Here is a 12,699-nt window from a genome sequence, read left to right as displayed (position 1 = left end):
TTTTAATTATTCATCGCAACAATGTAGGACATTACACTGGAAAATAAGCTTAAATTCATAAATGCGTCATTGGTTGAATACTTAGACATGATTCATACACTGTTCTATGCGTTTATAACGGAAAGATAATAATAATAATAACTAATCAGGGGCGATACCGAGCCGTCTGTATTTTCCTTTACTCACATGAACATGCAGACACAGCAGGGGTTAATTTCCAGAGACTAGACACTAAATACAGAAAGCTAAAAGTTAGCAGCCAGGAAGGATAGATACCCCTGGCCCTTTTTCTGCCCACTGGAAAAAGTTGCACTGTTTATCCTTTTGAAAGCCGCAGGTGTAAAAGTTCTTGCCATTGTTCGGCCCCAGTTTCAGAACCGTCCTCATTAGAGTGCGTTTCCCATGGTTACAAACAGGGAAGTGCAAGTCCGCCCACTGTCAAAAGAGAGACAAAGCTTTAGAATTGGCTATTTTTGTTTCAACCTTTTTTTTTTTAAGCATGAATTACAATATATGTGTTTAAATTCTAATAATTGACATTTACATATTTTCTTAACTACTTAAAAGGCATGAAAATGATGGATTTCTATTTTCACCTCAAAGAATTGACACTGGGTCTCTCTGGGAAGAGAGCAGGCATAGAATTGCCGTCCTTTATTCTCCCCCTCCTTGTGGACCACTCTGAGGACAGCTGGACGATGATGGGATGCACAACAAGGAGCGCTGGGACCGGAAGAGATGGAGGGAACGCTGCTTGTCACTTTGATGTGGTGCGCACTGGCAGAATTCAAGAGAGTGTCTTATTAGCGTGAGCGAAATTTAATCAAAAAAAATACACCAGACTGACTGTCACATCGACCCTTATTAGCAAAAGCAAACAACCTCTCTTCAACATTAGGTGATGATATGTTATGGTAATCTTTGTATGAGGATGGTTTGCTACCGTGGCTATTCATCAATCTGCACTTTTTTAACAATGGCGCATTAAAAATTCCACAGTCAGATGCTTTTTTATCCCACTTATCTACCCCAGAGTTGCACAAAACTTCTCTTATTAGAAACTTATTCATGAATAGCCAAGCAAGAGATTCACTCACCCTGAGTTGGGGGTTCCATTTTGAGCATTGTTACTGGGAAAGGGACTGTGATCAATTCTCATTTTCTTGGATGGGTGACTGTAGGAGGCCAGTGATTCCCCATTGGAGAGCTCGGCACTTTGCTTCTGCCAACCACCAGAGGCATAATTGGGGCTTGTTGTCCCTTGGCAGACGTTGTATTTATATAAACCTTGCTCTACCGCCAAGGAATTCAAATGACTGTCAGCTGGGGAGAGCGGGGAGTATACAGGCTTTGTCTTCTTGCTGAAATCAGAGAAAACAAGGGTCGAAGTCCCGAACGCAGACCTCCAGTTGACTTTGCGCTCCTCTTGTGGTTTGCTGAAGGCATTGCACTGGTATTTAATCAAATCAGCAGGCAGGCTCGATGCTTCAGCGTTAATGTCGTCTTTGTGCGCTGTGGATAGGGAGCCACAATGAGAAACTCATTTCATGTTCAGCATCCCCTGCTCCTGGAATGCACTGACTGGTCATAAAATGCAGGTTGTTGTTAGTTTTTAAGGTTGGCTTGCCATAACATTTATTAGTAAGCAGCAAGCTGCTGTGCTGTGTGGTCAAATAAAATGTTTCACGCAATCTGTTGTGCTAATGGTGCCCTTGTGCAAACTTCTGTGAAATGTTAGGGCTTATAATAGAAGTACATGTTTTGATTTCAGGGCTGCCAGCTTGTGTGGAATAGGTTTATAATTACATGAATGTCTTTGAGTCTATACCAGATACACCGAGCTCAGCATGTTATTCTCCACACATGTTCTGACGACAAGGATGTGTTAATTGCAATCACTTCACACCAAAATGTCATAGCTCTTTCTTAGTGTTTAGTTGTTGTATAGTCTATGCAACTGTACACCTAACCCTAAAAATGTACAAACTTGGCCATTATGGCAAAGATAGGTCAGGCGCTTTCAAGTGACAGCAAAGTGTTGTATTTCTGTGTCTGTTATGTTGGAATATGGCCATGTTTGTTGAGGTTACATGGCCCTACAAGTAACCATAGAAACATATAATAGACCAAAAACTACCCTATATAAGAGAAGCGTATGATGGAACCTCTACAGCTTGTTGTTGAGCTGTGCGATGTTCAGCAACATATAACAAACAAACATATAACAGCACAGGTTTATGTCAACAAAGTCTAAAGACGTGGATTTGTTGGAGAAATGCTTGAGGATGCTGGTGAAGCTTGTTCATACTGTGTGGGTTTCTCTGACTCAGTATGGTCACAGATGGCACGTATTTCTGTCTTTGAGAGCTCATAACGACATGAGAGGAAAATATGGGCAGGTGAACTTTTCAGCGACAGTTCAGGTGATTTCATGTTGATGTCAGGCAGGTGTAAAGTAATAAACACTTAACGCAGCGCATGCAAAAGTGCTTCACGGTATCTTTTTTACGAGAGCCTCTACCCTGTGGCCGACAGCTATTTTTCAAAGCACAAACTACGTATCTGGTTTGTGACTTTGGAGATGGAACATTTTGCTCACCCTCGGGTCTTGGAGTGAGGCAGGCATCACAGGCTTTTGCTGCTGGCTGGTTGATAAGCGTGCACAGTTTACACGCCCAGTCCTCCTCTTCCCTCTTAGCGACATTATCGCTGGTCCCCCCGTTGTAGGCCCAGCCAATCAGACTGTTTCGGACTGGGAGTTTGCTGCAAAATGGCAGTGATTCGCATAATGTAAAGAACCTTTAGGCCACAAATGCAGCAGGAATCAGTTTACTGTGTAACAATGGAGTTCCAACTCGTTAGAATTGTGTTTCTCTACGCAGGATGGAGAGAAAGTACAAGGCAATGTGTTTCATTCACTAGCTCTGAGCATACATGCGACAGGAAAGCCTGACTACATTTGACAAGAAGGCAAAGCTGCCATGCCAACAGCCACGGAGGTGGAAAGTAGCAGTGGCTTTCGGGAAACTTTCTCACAGATTGCTTTATCAGCTGTGTAATGCATTGTAAGGGCTTTAGGCGCTAACCCCTCGCAAAGCCCTGCTCAAACACAACCCAGGAGGTGTTGAGCCTGTGCCCTGTCTGGCAAACACAGTCTTATATGCGCATTAATTTCCCCCACATAACACCTCCCACTCCCTGCCAAGCCCATCTGCCTGCAAAGATGGCCTCTCGCATGCTAGACGTATAATCTACAAGGCTTAAGAACTTTGCACAAAGACTAGGTTGTTAACTAAATTATGCCTTCGTTAACCTGGCTGCTTTTTGGTACTACTGGAATTAAAAACCTGCAAACGGAAAAGATCTTGGGGTACCTTCACATGATGAGCACATTTCCCCTGAGGAACTCAATTCAGCTTCTCAATGTAAATACACTGAAAGCTCCACTGAGTTGCATTCATATTACTCCATTGTTAAGCTATCTGGTGTAGTTTTATCTTAATTAAGATACCTGTCGGTTGATATCGATCAATAATACCAATAACGATTCCCAAATATCTAAACCAATCTTCATGAGACAACAGTGATATAGAATATCCCCTCTCAGATGTTAGTGTTTGTACCTCGTGTTCACTCCGCTGGGATCAACCTTCTGACAGCGCTCGCAGAAATAAGTCATTCTGCCATTGTCTCCAAGGCGACAGACTGTGATGACATCAGTGCACTGGCCACACTGGGGACGCTTGTAGACTTTGTAGTGTTTGTTGAGTGGAGACCCGTATTTGCGGCACTAATAGAAGGAAGAGGAGAGAAAAGAGTGAATATTAACGGCATAAACGTAAAGTTAACAGCAGAAATTGACCTTTCCTGTATATTATACATGGGAGGAAGAGGAATAATAGTTTGAGATATTTTTTCAAGATCTGGGCCCTTTGAATCGACAAAACGACAGATCTTTAAGGGATACAGCAATCGAGCTTTAACATGCTTCTTATTCTACTGAGGTAAAATATCTAACCTTATAAAAAAGAAGTGTGAAGTCACGCGTCATCTTCACCAAGTGGTGGACTTGCTCATCCGTCAGCTGTTGAACCTGAGAGTCAAGCAGAGCAGTTAGTTACAGTTTCATAGTTGGGAGTAAATAAACGCTCTTCTCCAAAACACAGTGAGCGCAGTCACACAGCTCCACAGTCAGCAAATCAATAGCGCACGCCTATAAACAAAAACATTCCAGAAATAAAAATAATAACGCAAGAAAAAAACACAACAGCGAAAAAAAGTTGCAAAGTGGGGAGCAGAGACTGGAGCTGTGGTAAAAGATCTAAAACATGCACGGATCATCATGGTGATCCTAATATAACCTGATATAGTGACACCTAGGGGCAATATGCTGGCAGAGAAGCTCATAAATTCAGGAGTCCCGGAAGAAGGAGAGGGGGCAAAAGTCTTAGATTAATCGCGCTTTGGTGTAGCTCTGTGTGCGCTGTGCTCTCGTCCCCTATCTAACGCTTCACATGGGGGCCAGCCGTCCAATCAGAGCAGAGTCCTTTGAGAGGAAAAAAAGGCATTATCATTCTAAAATAAGCTCATTTGTGAAACGGCTCCATTTGCTTAAGAAACAACATTTCAGCGAGGAAAAGTGAATAAAATAAATATTCTCATTTTATTGTCGTTTTCATTGTCGCTTCCTCCTCAATGCAACGCGCCACTCAATAACATAAGGGCCTTAACGTTTGTGAGGGTTGCCATGAATTTTTACCCTCTTTTTCATTTCTCTACCGAGCACAATCCATCATCTTGTCCGTACCTTCACGGCTGGATTGAGGCCGGAGTCAAACAGGGCTTCGTTTTTAATGATGTTTCCGACTCCCGGCAGGACGGCTTGGTCGAGGAGAATGTCGCAGAGCATCCGCCGGCTCTGGCTCCTCACTGTCGCCTCGGCGCGGGAAAAGCTGAACTTGGAGGAGCACACATCCAGACTCTCCAAGGCCCTCACCCTCTGCTCACAGTCCTCTGTCAACCTGCGAGCAAACATTATTCAAGCAGCTCTCTCCGCTATTGTGCCAACAGGTCAAATGCTACAACGGTGAAGACATATATTGCAGACAATTTTTTCCCCCCCCGAGTTTGTTTATTACGTATTACAAGACAGAGGAGCAAAGGTGGAATGTTTTCAGACGGAACAATAAATGTCTGTCTGGACACTCAGTATTACAATTGGCCCTTACAGTCAAGCATTGGGACAAATGTGTGGCTAAGTTCTGTTTTTCATGCAACAATAGCTGCCGCCTTCAGACACAACCTAATGTAGGACATACTCATTGAATGAGACTCGTCCCACAAGGTTAACTTTTGTCACTTCAATCTATCTAGGCTAGGCTAGTGTCCCCCTTACCTTATTTCCACAGTGCTGTCGTAGAAGCAGACAATGTCGTTAGTCAGGTGGATTTCCAGTGCTGGAGTGGCGCTCTTCTTGTCCTTCCTCCCAGCGGGGTTTATGCGCATTGATCCATTCATTCCAAAATGGACTCTTAAGATACATAATCATGAAAGAAAGAAAAGATACATTTTAGTCAAACATACAAGATAATACACATGAGACTTGACAATGAAAGGACAGACACACAGAAATAACAACTGCAGCTTCCACCTTTGTGTCCATTTATGGTTCTTGTGACCACCTGTAGTGCCTTTGTGCAAGGCAAACTCAACAGGCTTGCTCACACCGAGTACATTACAGCTCCAAGGCCACAGCTACTAGACCCATCTGACCTCTGGGGTCAAAACTGAGCCAACTGCAATTATCTCAAAAACATCACAACCTTCTGTCACACTCGGTTTTCCATCAAATTAATTAACTTTTATTTCAGGTGTGTGAGGAGCGTCAAGATGGGAAAGCAAACACTGACTGAGGCGTGTTTGACAAAGTTTGAACTTCGAAGTGCAGTTACTTAGTTAAGCACGTCAATTTGCATTATGTATTGCTCATTTATCATCTTCAAACCCAGGGTATTAAAAATATAGATAGACAATTTAACGTCAGACAAGCTGCCGTGTTTCTATTTAACTACAAAAAAGGCTATTTCAATTATGTAAATCTTAAAATTATGTTGACTAACCAGATTAATTTAACTGACTATGCAATCTGTGGATGTCCTTTAAAGTGTTCACTAGTGCACCTGTCCACTAAACTAGGCAACTTGTGTTTTCCTCATAAAGAACAGATTTACTTAATCGAACAAACCTGAAGACGCAGACTTTGTGTTGACAGATTTGTGGTAAGGCTGACTTATAATGTAAATGTTATATAAAGGAAACTTTTGGTGCATGAGCAGAGAGTGTTTCAGTGAATACAGTTGAGTAAAGAGTTCCACACAGTCAACAATACCTCAAAGCTTTTAGGCCAAAGTACATGAAAAGCTCCTTCCCGAGTGTTTCAACACCACTATACTGTGAACAATGGAGACTTTGGACATTTAACCTGGAGTTGTTTCCCTGTAAACAGATAAGCGTAGGTTAGTATGCAGTACAGCCTTAAACTCTGCCAGTTGCAGATAAAGATGCTTCTTTAGATGGAGCGTGTAGGTGGTTGCTTGTGGCGCGAGCAGATGTTGAAAACAGGAATGTATTACTGTTGGACTTTATATACATACGGGTACTTTGTAGTCATGTTAAGCCTTATGTTTGGTATTTTAATGAAATAACAACTTATATAAACTCAATTTTGGTTCCTACAAAAAGTGCAGTTTGATTCCGTGAACAGATAGTGTTATTATGTAATTTCGTATATTATAGTGAGGGCATAGTTAGTTGCCGATTACAACTATATACACGAGCTAACATTTGGTACTAGCTAGTGTGGCCACGTTCGCTATCAGGCCGTCTATCTCAAAAACCTTGACTTTGTAGACACTTTTTACATTGTTAGATATAATATATGAGTAAGTAGAGAACGTGTAACAACAAGGTGATACGTAATTTAAACACGTAACTTACCGTCAGGCTCCCTCTGATCTCTTTCACTTTCTGCCCTTTTTGCACTTTTGAGCGGATTTTCTCTCCGTTTAATGTGCACCCCGGACCTTCAACCATCTTCTCGTTCAGCTAAAAGAAATTCTAAACGGTAACCTAGTCTCCACTTCTCTTTTAGAATGGCTGAGAACAAGTTACAAAACTGCACATTTCCGCGCCATAAGATTCAATTTAGCGCATGCGCATTGCGACTTGTATACGGAAGTAGGCAGAACGAGCGTGCTACGTAAAGGGGTTTGAAGTATGATCTTTAATTTTGTCAATAGTGAAATTAATTTTCCTCTGGGTGAGAGTGCAAGTTATACTTATAAGAATACATGTGCTAAACTGCAGATTTGCGTGGTTGATGTGACGTGCACTTCTATTTATGAACAAGAAATTTCATTATTTTTGTTTATTTTTAAGTTGCTATTATTTTTGATACATTTCATACCGACAGACATGTTAGAATTCAAACAGTTTGGTACCATCATTAATGAAAAGCAAAGAAATATGTTCATGTTGAGAGAGAGATGAGAAATGAAAGGGCCAAAACAAATTCAACTAATTAAAACGCGTGGCTCCTGTAGTTCTAAAAGTTCATATTGATCTTTATAACTATGTTTGTAATCTGGTACCTCTGTTGTTCAGAGGGAAAAGAATGAGCATGGTTAATGAACATTATAAGTGTATTAATCATGGAGATACAAAGCTATTAACCTCAATCTCGAATCTTGGCTCATTTACGCTCCTCGGGAGACCCACATTACGTTACCAAAGCACCATCAAACTCTATTTTTATTCTTACAATTAGAAAAGAAAATATTCACTTGCTAATTTAAATATTAATAATGAATGCTAATCTACCAAAATAATGATCCCCCACAATATGCACCGCGGCTATTGAAAATTCCAAAATACTGCTGTGATTCTTACTTTATTCAAAACTTTGCCATACTATGATTGTTTTGCTGTTTTGCCAATAAATGATAGCGGACTTTGTTCACGTTATTAAGTTGTCTTTAAACCTTTCATACTTGATACCTTCAATAGATCTGAGTGGATTTTTAAAATATTCCACTTGAGGGCGCTAGAGTACTATTATTCAGTATGCAGCACACACACGCATACATGTCTCTGATGTAACTTGCAATACATCCTTGAATGTTTTTGTATTTATTCTGTAAGGCAAGCCGAGCTGTGTTTCATAATGGAAAATAAAGTAATAAAGAAAATTAAATGAAATTATTTGCAGGTAAATAGATAGATAGATAGATAGATAGATAGATAGATAGATAGATAGATAGATAGATAGATAGATAGATAGATAGATACTGTAGATAGACATACATGCATACATATATACAAAATAACATAACATAATAAAATTTGTTTGATTTCATATTCCATTCAATTTCTTCATTCACTCCAGTGTCCTTGACATGTCTCTCCAGCTCAATGCAGAATACCACAATCCCATTCAACTGCTAAATGTGTGTGTATGGTCTAGTCATTCACCATTCATGCCTCTTCCATGTTAATTTGAGGTGTCCCATCTATCAAGAAGAAACTGAAGGGAATTATAATTTGCATTAATGTCAAAAGATTTTCTGCATGACTTACTTGTATAATTGCAACAACTTGTTTGCTGTGCAATTTTTTCATCCAGAAATCCTGCTGTTGGCACAGATAAAAATAGATAGACCGCATGTTCTCCAGCCAAGTGTACAACCATGCCCCCTTCAAAAAAGTCAACTCTCAGCAATAATGTGTATTAAATCTGAAGTTGCTCTCTGGGGGTGGGTGTGGGATTGGCGCACTATAAACTATGTCTCTCTCAAAGAATTTAAATGTAATTCAATCCAAGCTGGCAAAAAAAAAAAAAATTGTCCCTTTTACAATCACCTTTACTGTGCACAAATCTACAGTATCATGAAATGAAATAAGAGAACTCCCAATGTGTCCCTCTAGAGTTCTGCTCCTTTTTATTACAGGACTCACTGAAGATGACCACGTTGAAGATCACAGTCGAGTCCACGATGCCTCTTCTCATGAGGCTGGAAATTCCAGATTCGGGTGATTCTGAATAATACTTCACAACTCAAATCTATTAAAAACAAGCACAAAACAAAAATAAATCAATGAATTTATGTAAAAACAGGATTTGTAGTTTTTAGAATGTGACAGTCTAGTATAATGTTGTGCGTTTAGACTAGAGCATGTATTCAGGTGTATATTAATTGTGATTGATGATTTGTTTATGATTTGTATGTATCTTATTTGATTTTGTTACTCTGGAATGTTGTTGAATTATTCACTGCTCCAGTTTGAAGTGGGTGCACAACTACAACCACACTGTTTCGAAAGTGCAAATATTGCTTGAATACTGATTTGTGCCTTGATGTTCACATCCCCCCTCATTATTATATGTCCTTCACTTCACCCTTCACCATTGTTGTGTGTGCACTGCTGTTGATGTGCCTTCATACCAACCAAGCACTTTGTTAATTTGAATGAAAGATGAAAGTTGAAGTCTGATTGAAAAGTATGTTGCCTGTAATCCACGACATTTGCTTTGAAAAGGCTTAAAGGGGAGAATTCTGTAAATGCCTTTTAGCTCCTTTAAAGTGATCTCTTGCCCAAGGAATCCTCTGGAGCTTTCACAAAATAGAAACTGAATAGAGTTAAGTATGGTTTGCCAGCTAAAATATAAAAAGTGGAGCCACATAAGTGCAGTGTTCCAGGATCCAGACAGGTATTCAGGCGTGGGCAGCAGACAGACGAGTGCTGGGTGGAAAGGTGTCCACATAAATGCAGTGTAGTTTCTTTGTGTCTGGGGTGTGACAAAGAAACTATCCAAATGTGCCACTTTATCTCAGTCACATCTACAAACTGGGTGTGGATGTGAGTGTGTGGCTATTTGTGTGTAAGTGTGCATGTGTGGTGAATGCAGCAAATGCAGTATCATACACTTCTGGTACTTTCATACATGATCACCATGGCACTCCAAACATCATCATACTGATACCATCACTATTTTGTGTAACATGATCATTTTAACATTATCCACTGGAAACAATACTGTACTATTCATGCCCACTTGTGCAAAGGGTTATGATATCCCCTTGTTTTAGATATATGGAGATGAAAGAAATCCACTCATAAAACTGACAGACACATTTTTTGCAATATCACAGTACTATGGTACTACTACTTTGGTTTGGCTTTTTTTAAGTTGTGGGTGAGAGTTCAATTCAGTTGTTTAGTTGTTAAACTTTGTATTCATTAATATGAATATAAGTATTCTGTGTAAGGTTAGTTCAAAATAATATGTTTGACAAGCATCTGCACACGGTTCTCGACCCCTAATTTTATTTAACTGTTAGATAGACTCCCAAGGAAGTTGTCTTGAGACTTGCAAGTGTCTGCTAATTCTCGTAATGGCATCTTCCTAATTCCTCTAATGAGTTTCCTAATAGTAAAATAAAACATTGGTGTTTGGAGCTAGTGAGTAGGCATCACTCTAACAGTGTGTACTTGTGTCTACCTGTGTGCAGAGCCACAAACATGCATGCATACCTGCAGCATGCCTGAGCTGTATGTGTATGTGTATCTATATATTTCAGGGATATCAAAACACAGATACTTAATTAATTGGTTCTCTCTGTCTGTGTGTGTCGGTTTGATGAATACTTGATGAGTTCTGCAGGGAATAAGGTTGAATTCACTGTGAATGAGACAATTACGAGCCTCTGCTGCTGGGAAGTAGAGCATAACACAATGACCCAGCCAGTGACTCCCTGTGCATAATGAATCAGTTTAACACTGGAAAAATGTTAACCATGCAAACCTTGTTTTTATCTGTATGTTAGTGTTTCAAGTTTATAGTTTAGTATACAGTGTAGTTTGTGGGGGAAGGGAAGGGATTATTTCTTTGGAATCTTTGTAAACGTTTAAGCAGTTATGATTGATATTACCAGGAACACCCAATAAAGGCCTGTGACTGGTACTGGTCCCATTCTCCTGTATAGGCAGAGCATCTAATTGGCCAGTTTATATGCCAATTAGATGCCAAGTGAGGCTGCAAAGAAAAAATGGGGCCTACTATACATTCATAGAATATAATGTGACATGAAATTTACAGTGAATGCAACACATGAATTGAAGCTGCAGTACAGAACTGTACTCACATTCAAGTACACTGTAGCTATTAGCAATTAATACATTTGCACTGTTGTTAATTTGTGTTATAGACATCGTTTTAATATTTACTCAGCTAAAAAGAAACACACACTCATAACCAGCCACGCAAGCCCGATCAAATGACATATCCTATTTTGAAGAGTGCAGAAAAAATTGGCCCATAGTCTTCAAACAGAAGGTGTTGATGTTTTCTCCCGGAAAGTTTTATTATATAAAACTATTTGTGAAGCCAAAATGACAGCTGCTGCTGTGGTGGAGAGGAGCTTCACCTCAGTTGGAGATGTGTTGCTATGCAACTGGGATTTCAAAAGTACTCGCTGTGCCAGGGTCACATTTCAATGACTGTCTCCACCAGCTTGGCAGGAAGTGATGACTGCTAATAATACTATTTTTATGCTCTTCATTCACGCCTCTAGATGTGAATATTCCATAGGGTATACGAAAATACGAGTCTGTCCTTATTCTGCAGGGGTTTAGGGAACACTTTGACCCTTTTCTCCCTTGTTAATATTTATTTAACTAGATGTATCTTTACACAATGATTACTCTTAATTTATTGCCAAGGGACCGTGTAATCATACACTTACAATCTGATCGCAGGTACGAGTTGCTAAAAGCCGTGTTTGTCTGTGAGTTCCAGCCCATCGAATGTTATTGATGAAAGTGCCTTTGCATGAAGTGATGAAGACTAAATAAAATTATTTTTCTTTCAATCTTCCTTTGATTTGACACATAAAATGAAGCACTGCAAACACAACAAATACTAAATAGCAAATGTGCCTTGTGACATCTTGACATTTCATGCAGGCCATCTAATTGTTTTTAGAAAATTCTTGATTAAATAAACAAGTAAACAAAACTAAGCAGAGTGAAAGTCATTTTTTCCAACATTTGAGGTAGAATAGTTTCATTATTTTTGCTCTATGTAATGAGTGGAACATTCTAAGGCTTGGTTGTAACAATAAAATAAAATGAAACAATTTTACTTATTTACTCAATGGCAGAATATTTTTTTAATACAGCTTTTTATGGTGTCAAAGGAGAGACAAACTCAAGGAAGTATAGAAAAATAAAAATGACTTCAGAGGGTTAAAAATCCACTATTTATGGTTTTCTTTTGAAAGTCAGGTTACTGACATATCCTGTTATCTTTAAAAACATTTCCATCTTAAACTACCACATCTACTCCAAAGTAAAGTCTGTTTTTTTCCATGATCCCCCACCTCCAACCCCGACTCCTAATCTGCAGGGTGTATTACATGCACTCCATATATAATGTGTTCATTGTTTTATGTTGCTTAGAAGATTTTATGATTGTTCCAGTGCTACTTTCACTGGCAATGCTTGTGAATAGTAGCTCACATTGGCCAAAGGTAAACGTCCTCCTCTGTAAGAAAGTTGCTCTTGTTCAGCCCTCTCGGCTGGAAACATCCTGCAGAGATCTGTTTCATCTGTGTAAATGTCAGAACTCACGCTATTCCCTGC

General features: G+C 39.6%; 1 protein-coding gene across 1 annotated transcript; it reads right to left on the bottom strand.

The window, feature by feature from the left end:
* Positions 1-9: 9 nt before the first annotated feature.
* On the bottom strand, positions 10-7,197 carry neil3 (nei-like DNA glycosylase 3). Its single transcript, XM_076149144.1, has 10 exons — positions 6,997-7,197; positions 6,389-6,495; positions 5,396-5,530; positions 4,808-5,021; positions 4,019-4,093; positions 3,624-3,790; positions 2,600-2,763; positions 1,098-1,512; positions 597-777; positions 10-435 (listed from the first exon to the last, which is right to left on the bottom strand). The coding sequence occupies exons 1-10, from the start codon at positions 7,090-7,092 to the stop codon at positions 253-255; spliced, it is 1,737 nt and encodes a 578-aa protein (XP_076005259.1). The 5' UTR covers positions 7,093-7,197; the 3' UTR covers positions 10-252.
* Between the last annotated feature and the right edge of the window lie 5,502 nt (positions 7,198-12,699).

This window comes from Genypterus blacodes, unplaced genomic scaffold (assembly GCF_046128005.1).
Source record: "Genypterus blacodes isolate CSIRO-AG114 ecotype Tasmania unplaced genomic scaffold, CSIRO-AGI_Gbla_v1 ptg000044l_1, whole genome shotgun sequence".
In the NCBI taxonomy this organism is placed as follows: Eukaryota; Metazoa; Chordata; class Actinopteri; order Ophidiiformes; family Ophidiidae; genus Genypterus; species Genypterus blacodes.
Note: the sequence above shows the minus strand (reverse complement) of the source record. Positions and strands in the feature narration are given on the sequence as shown.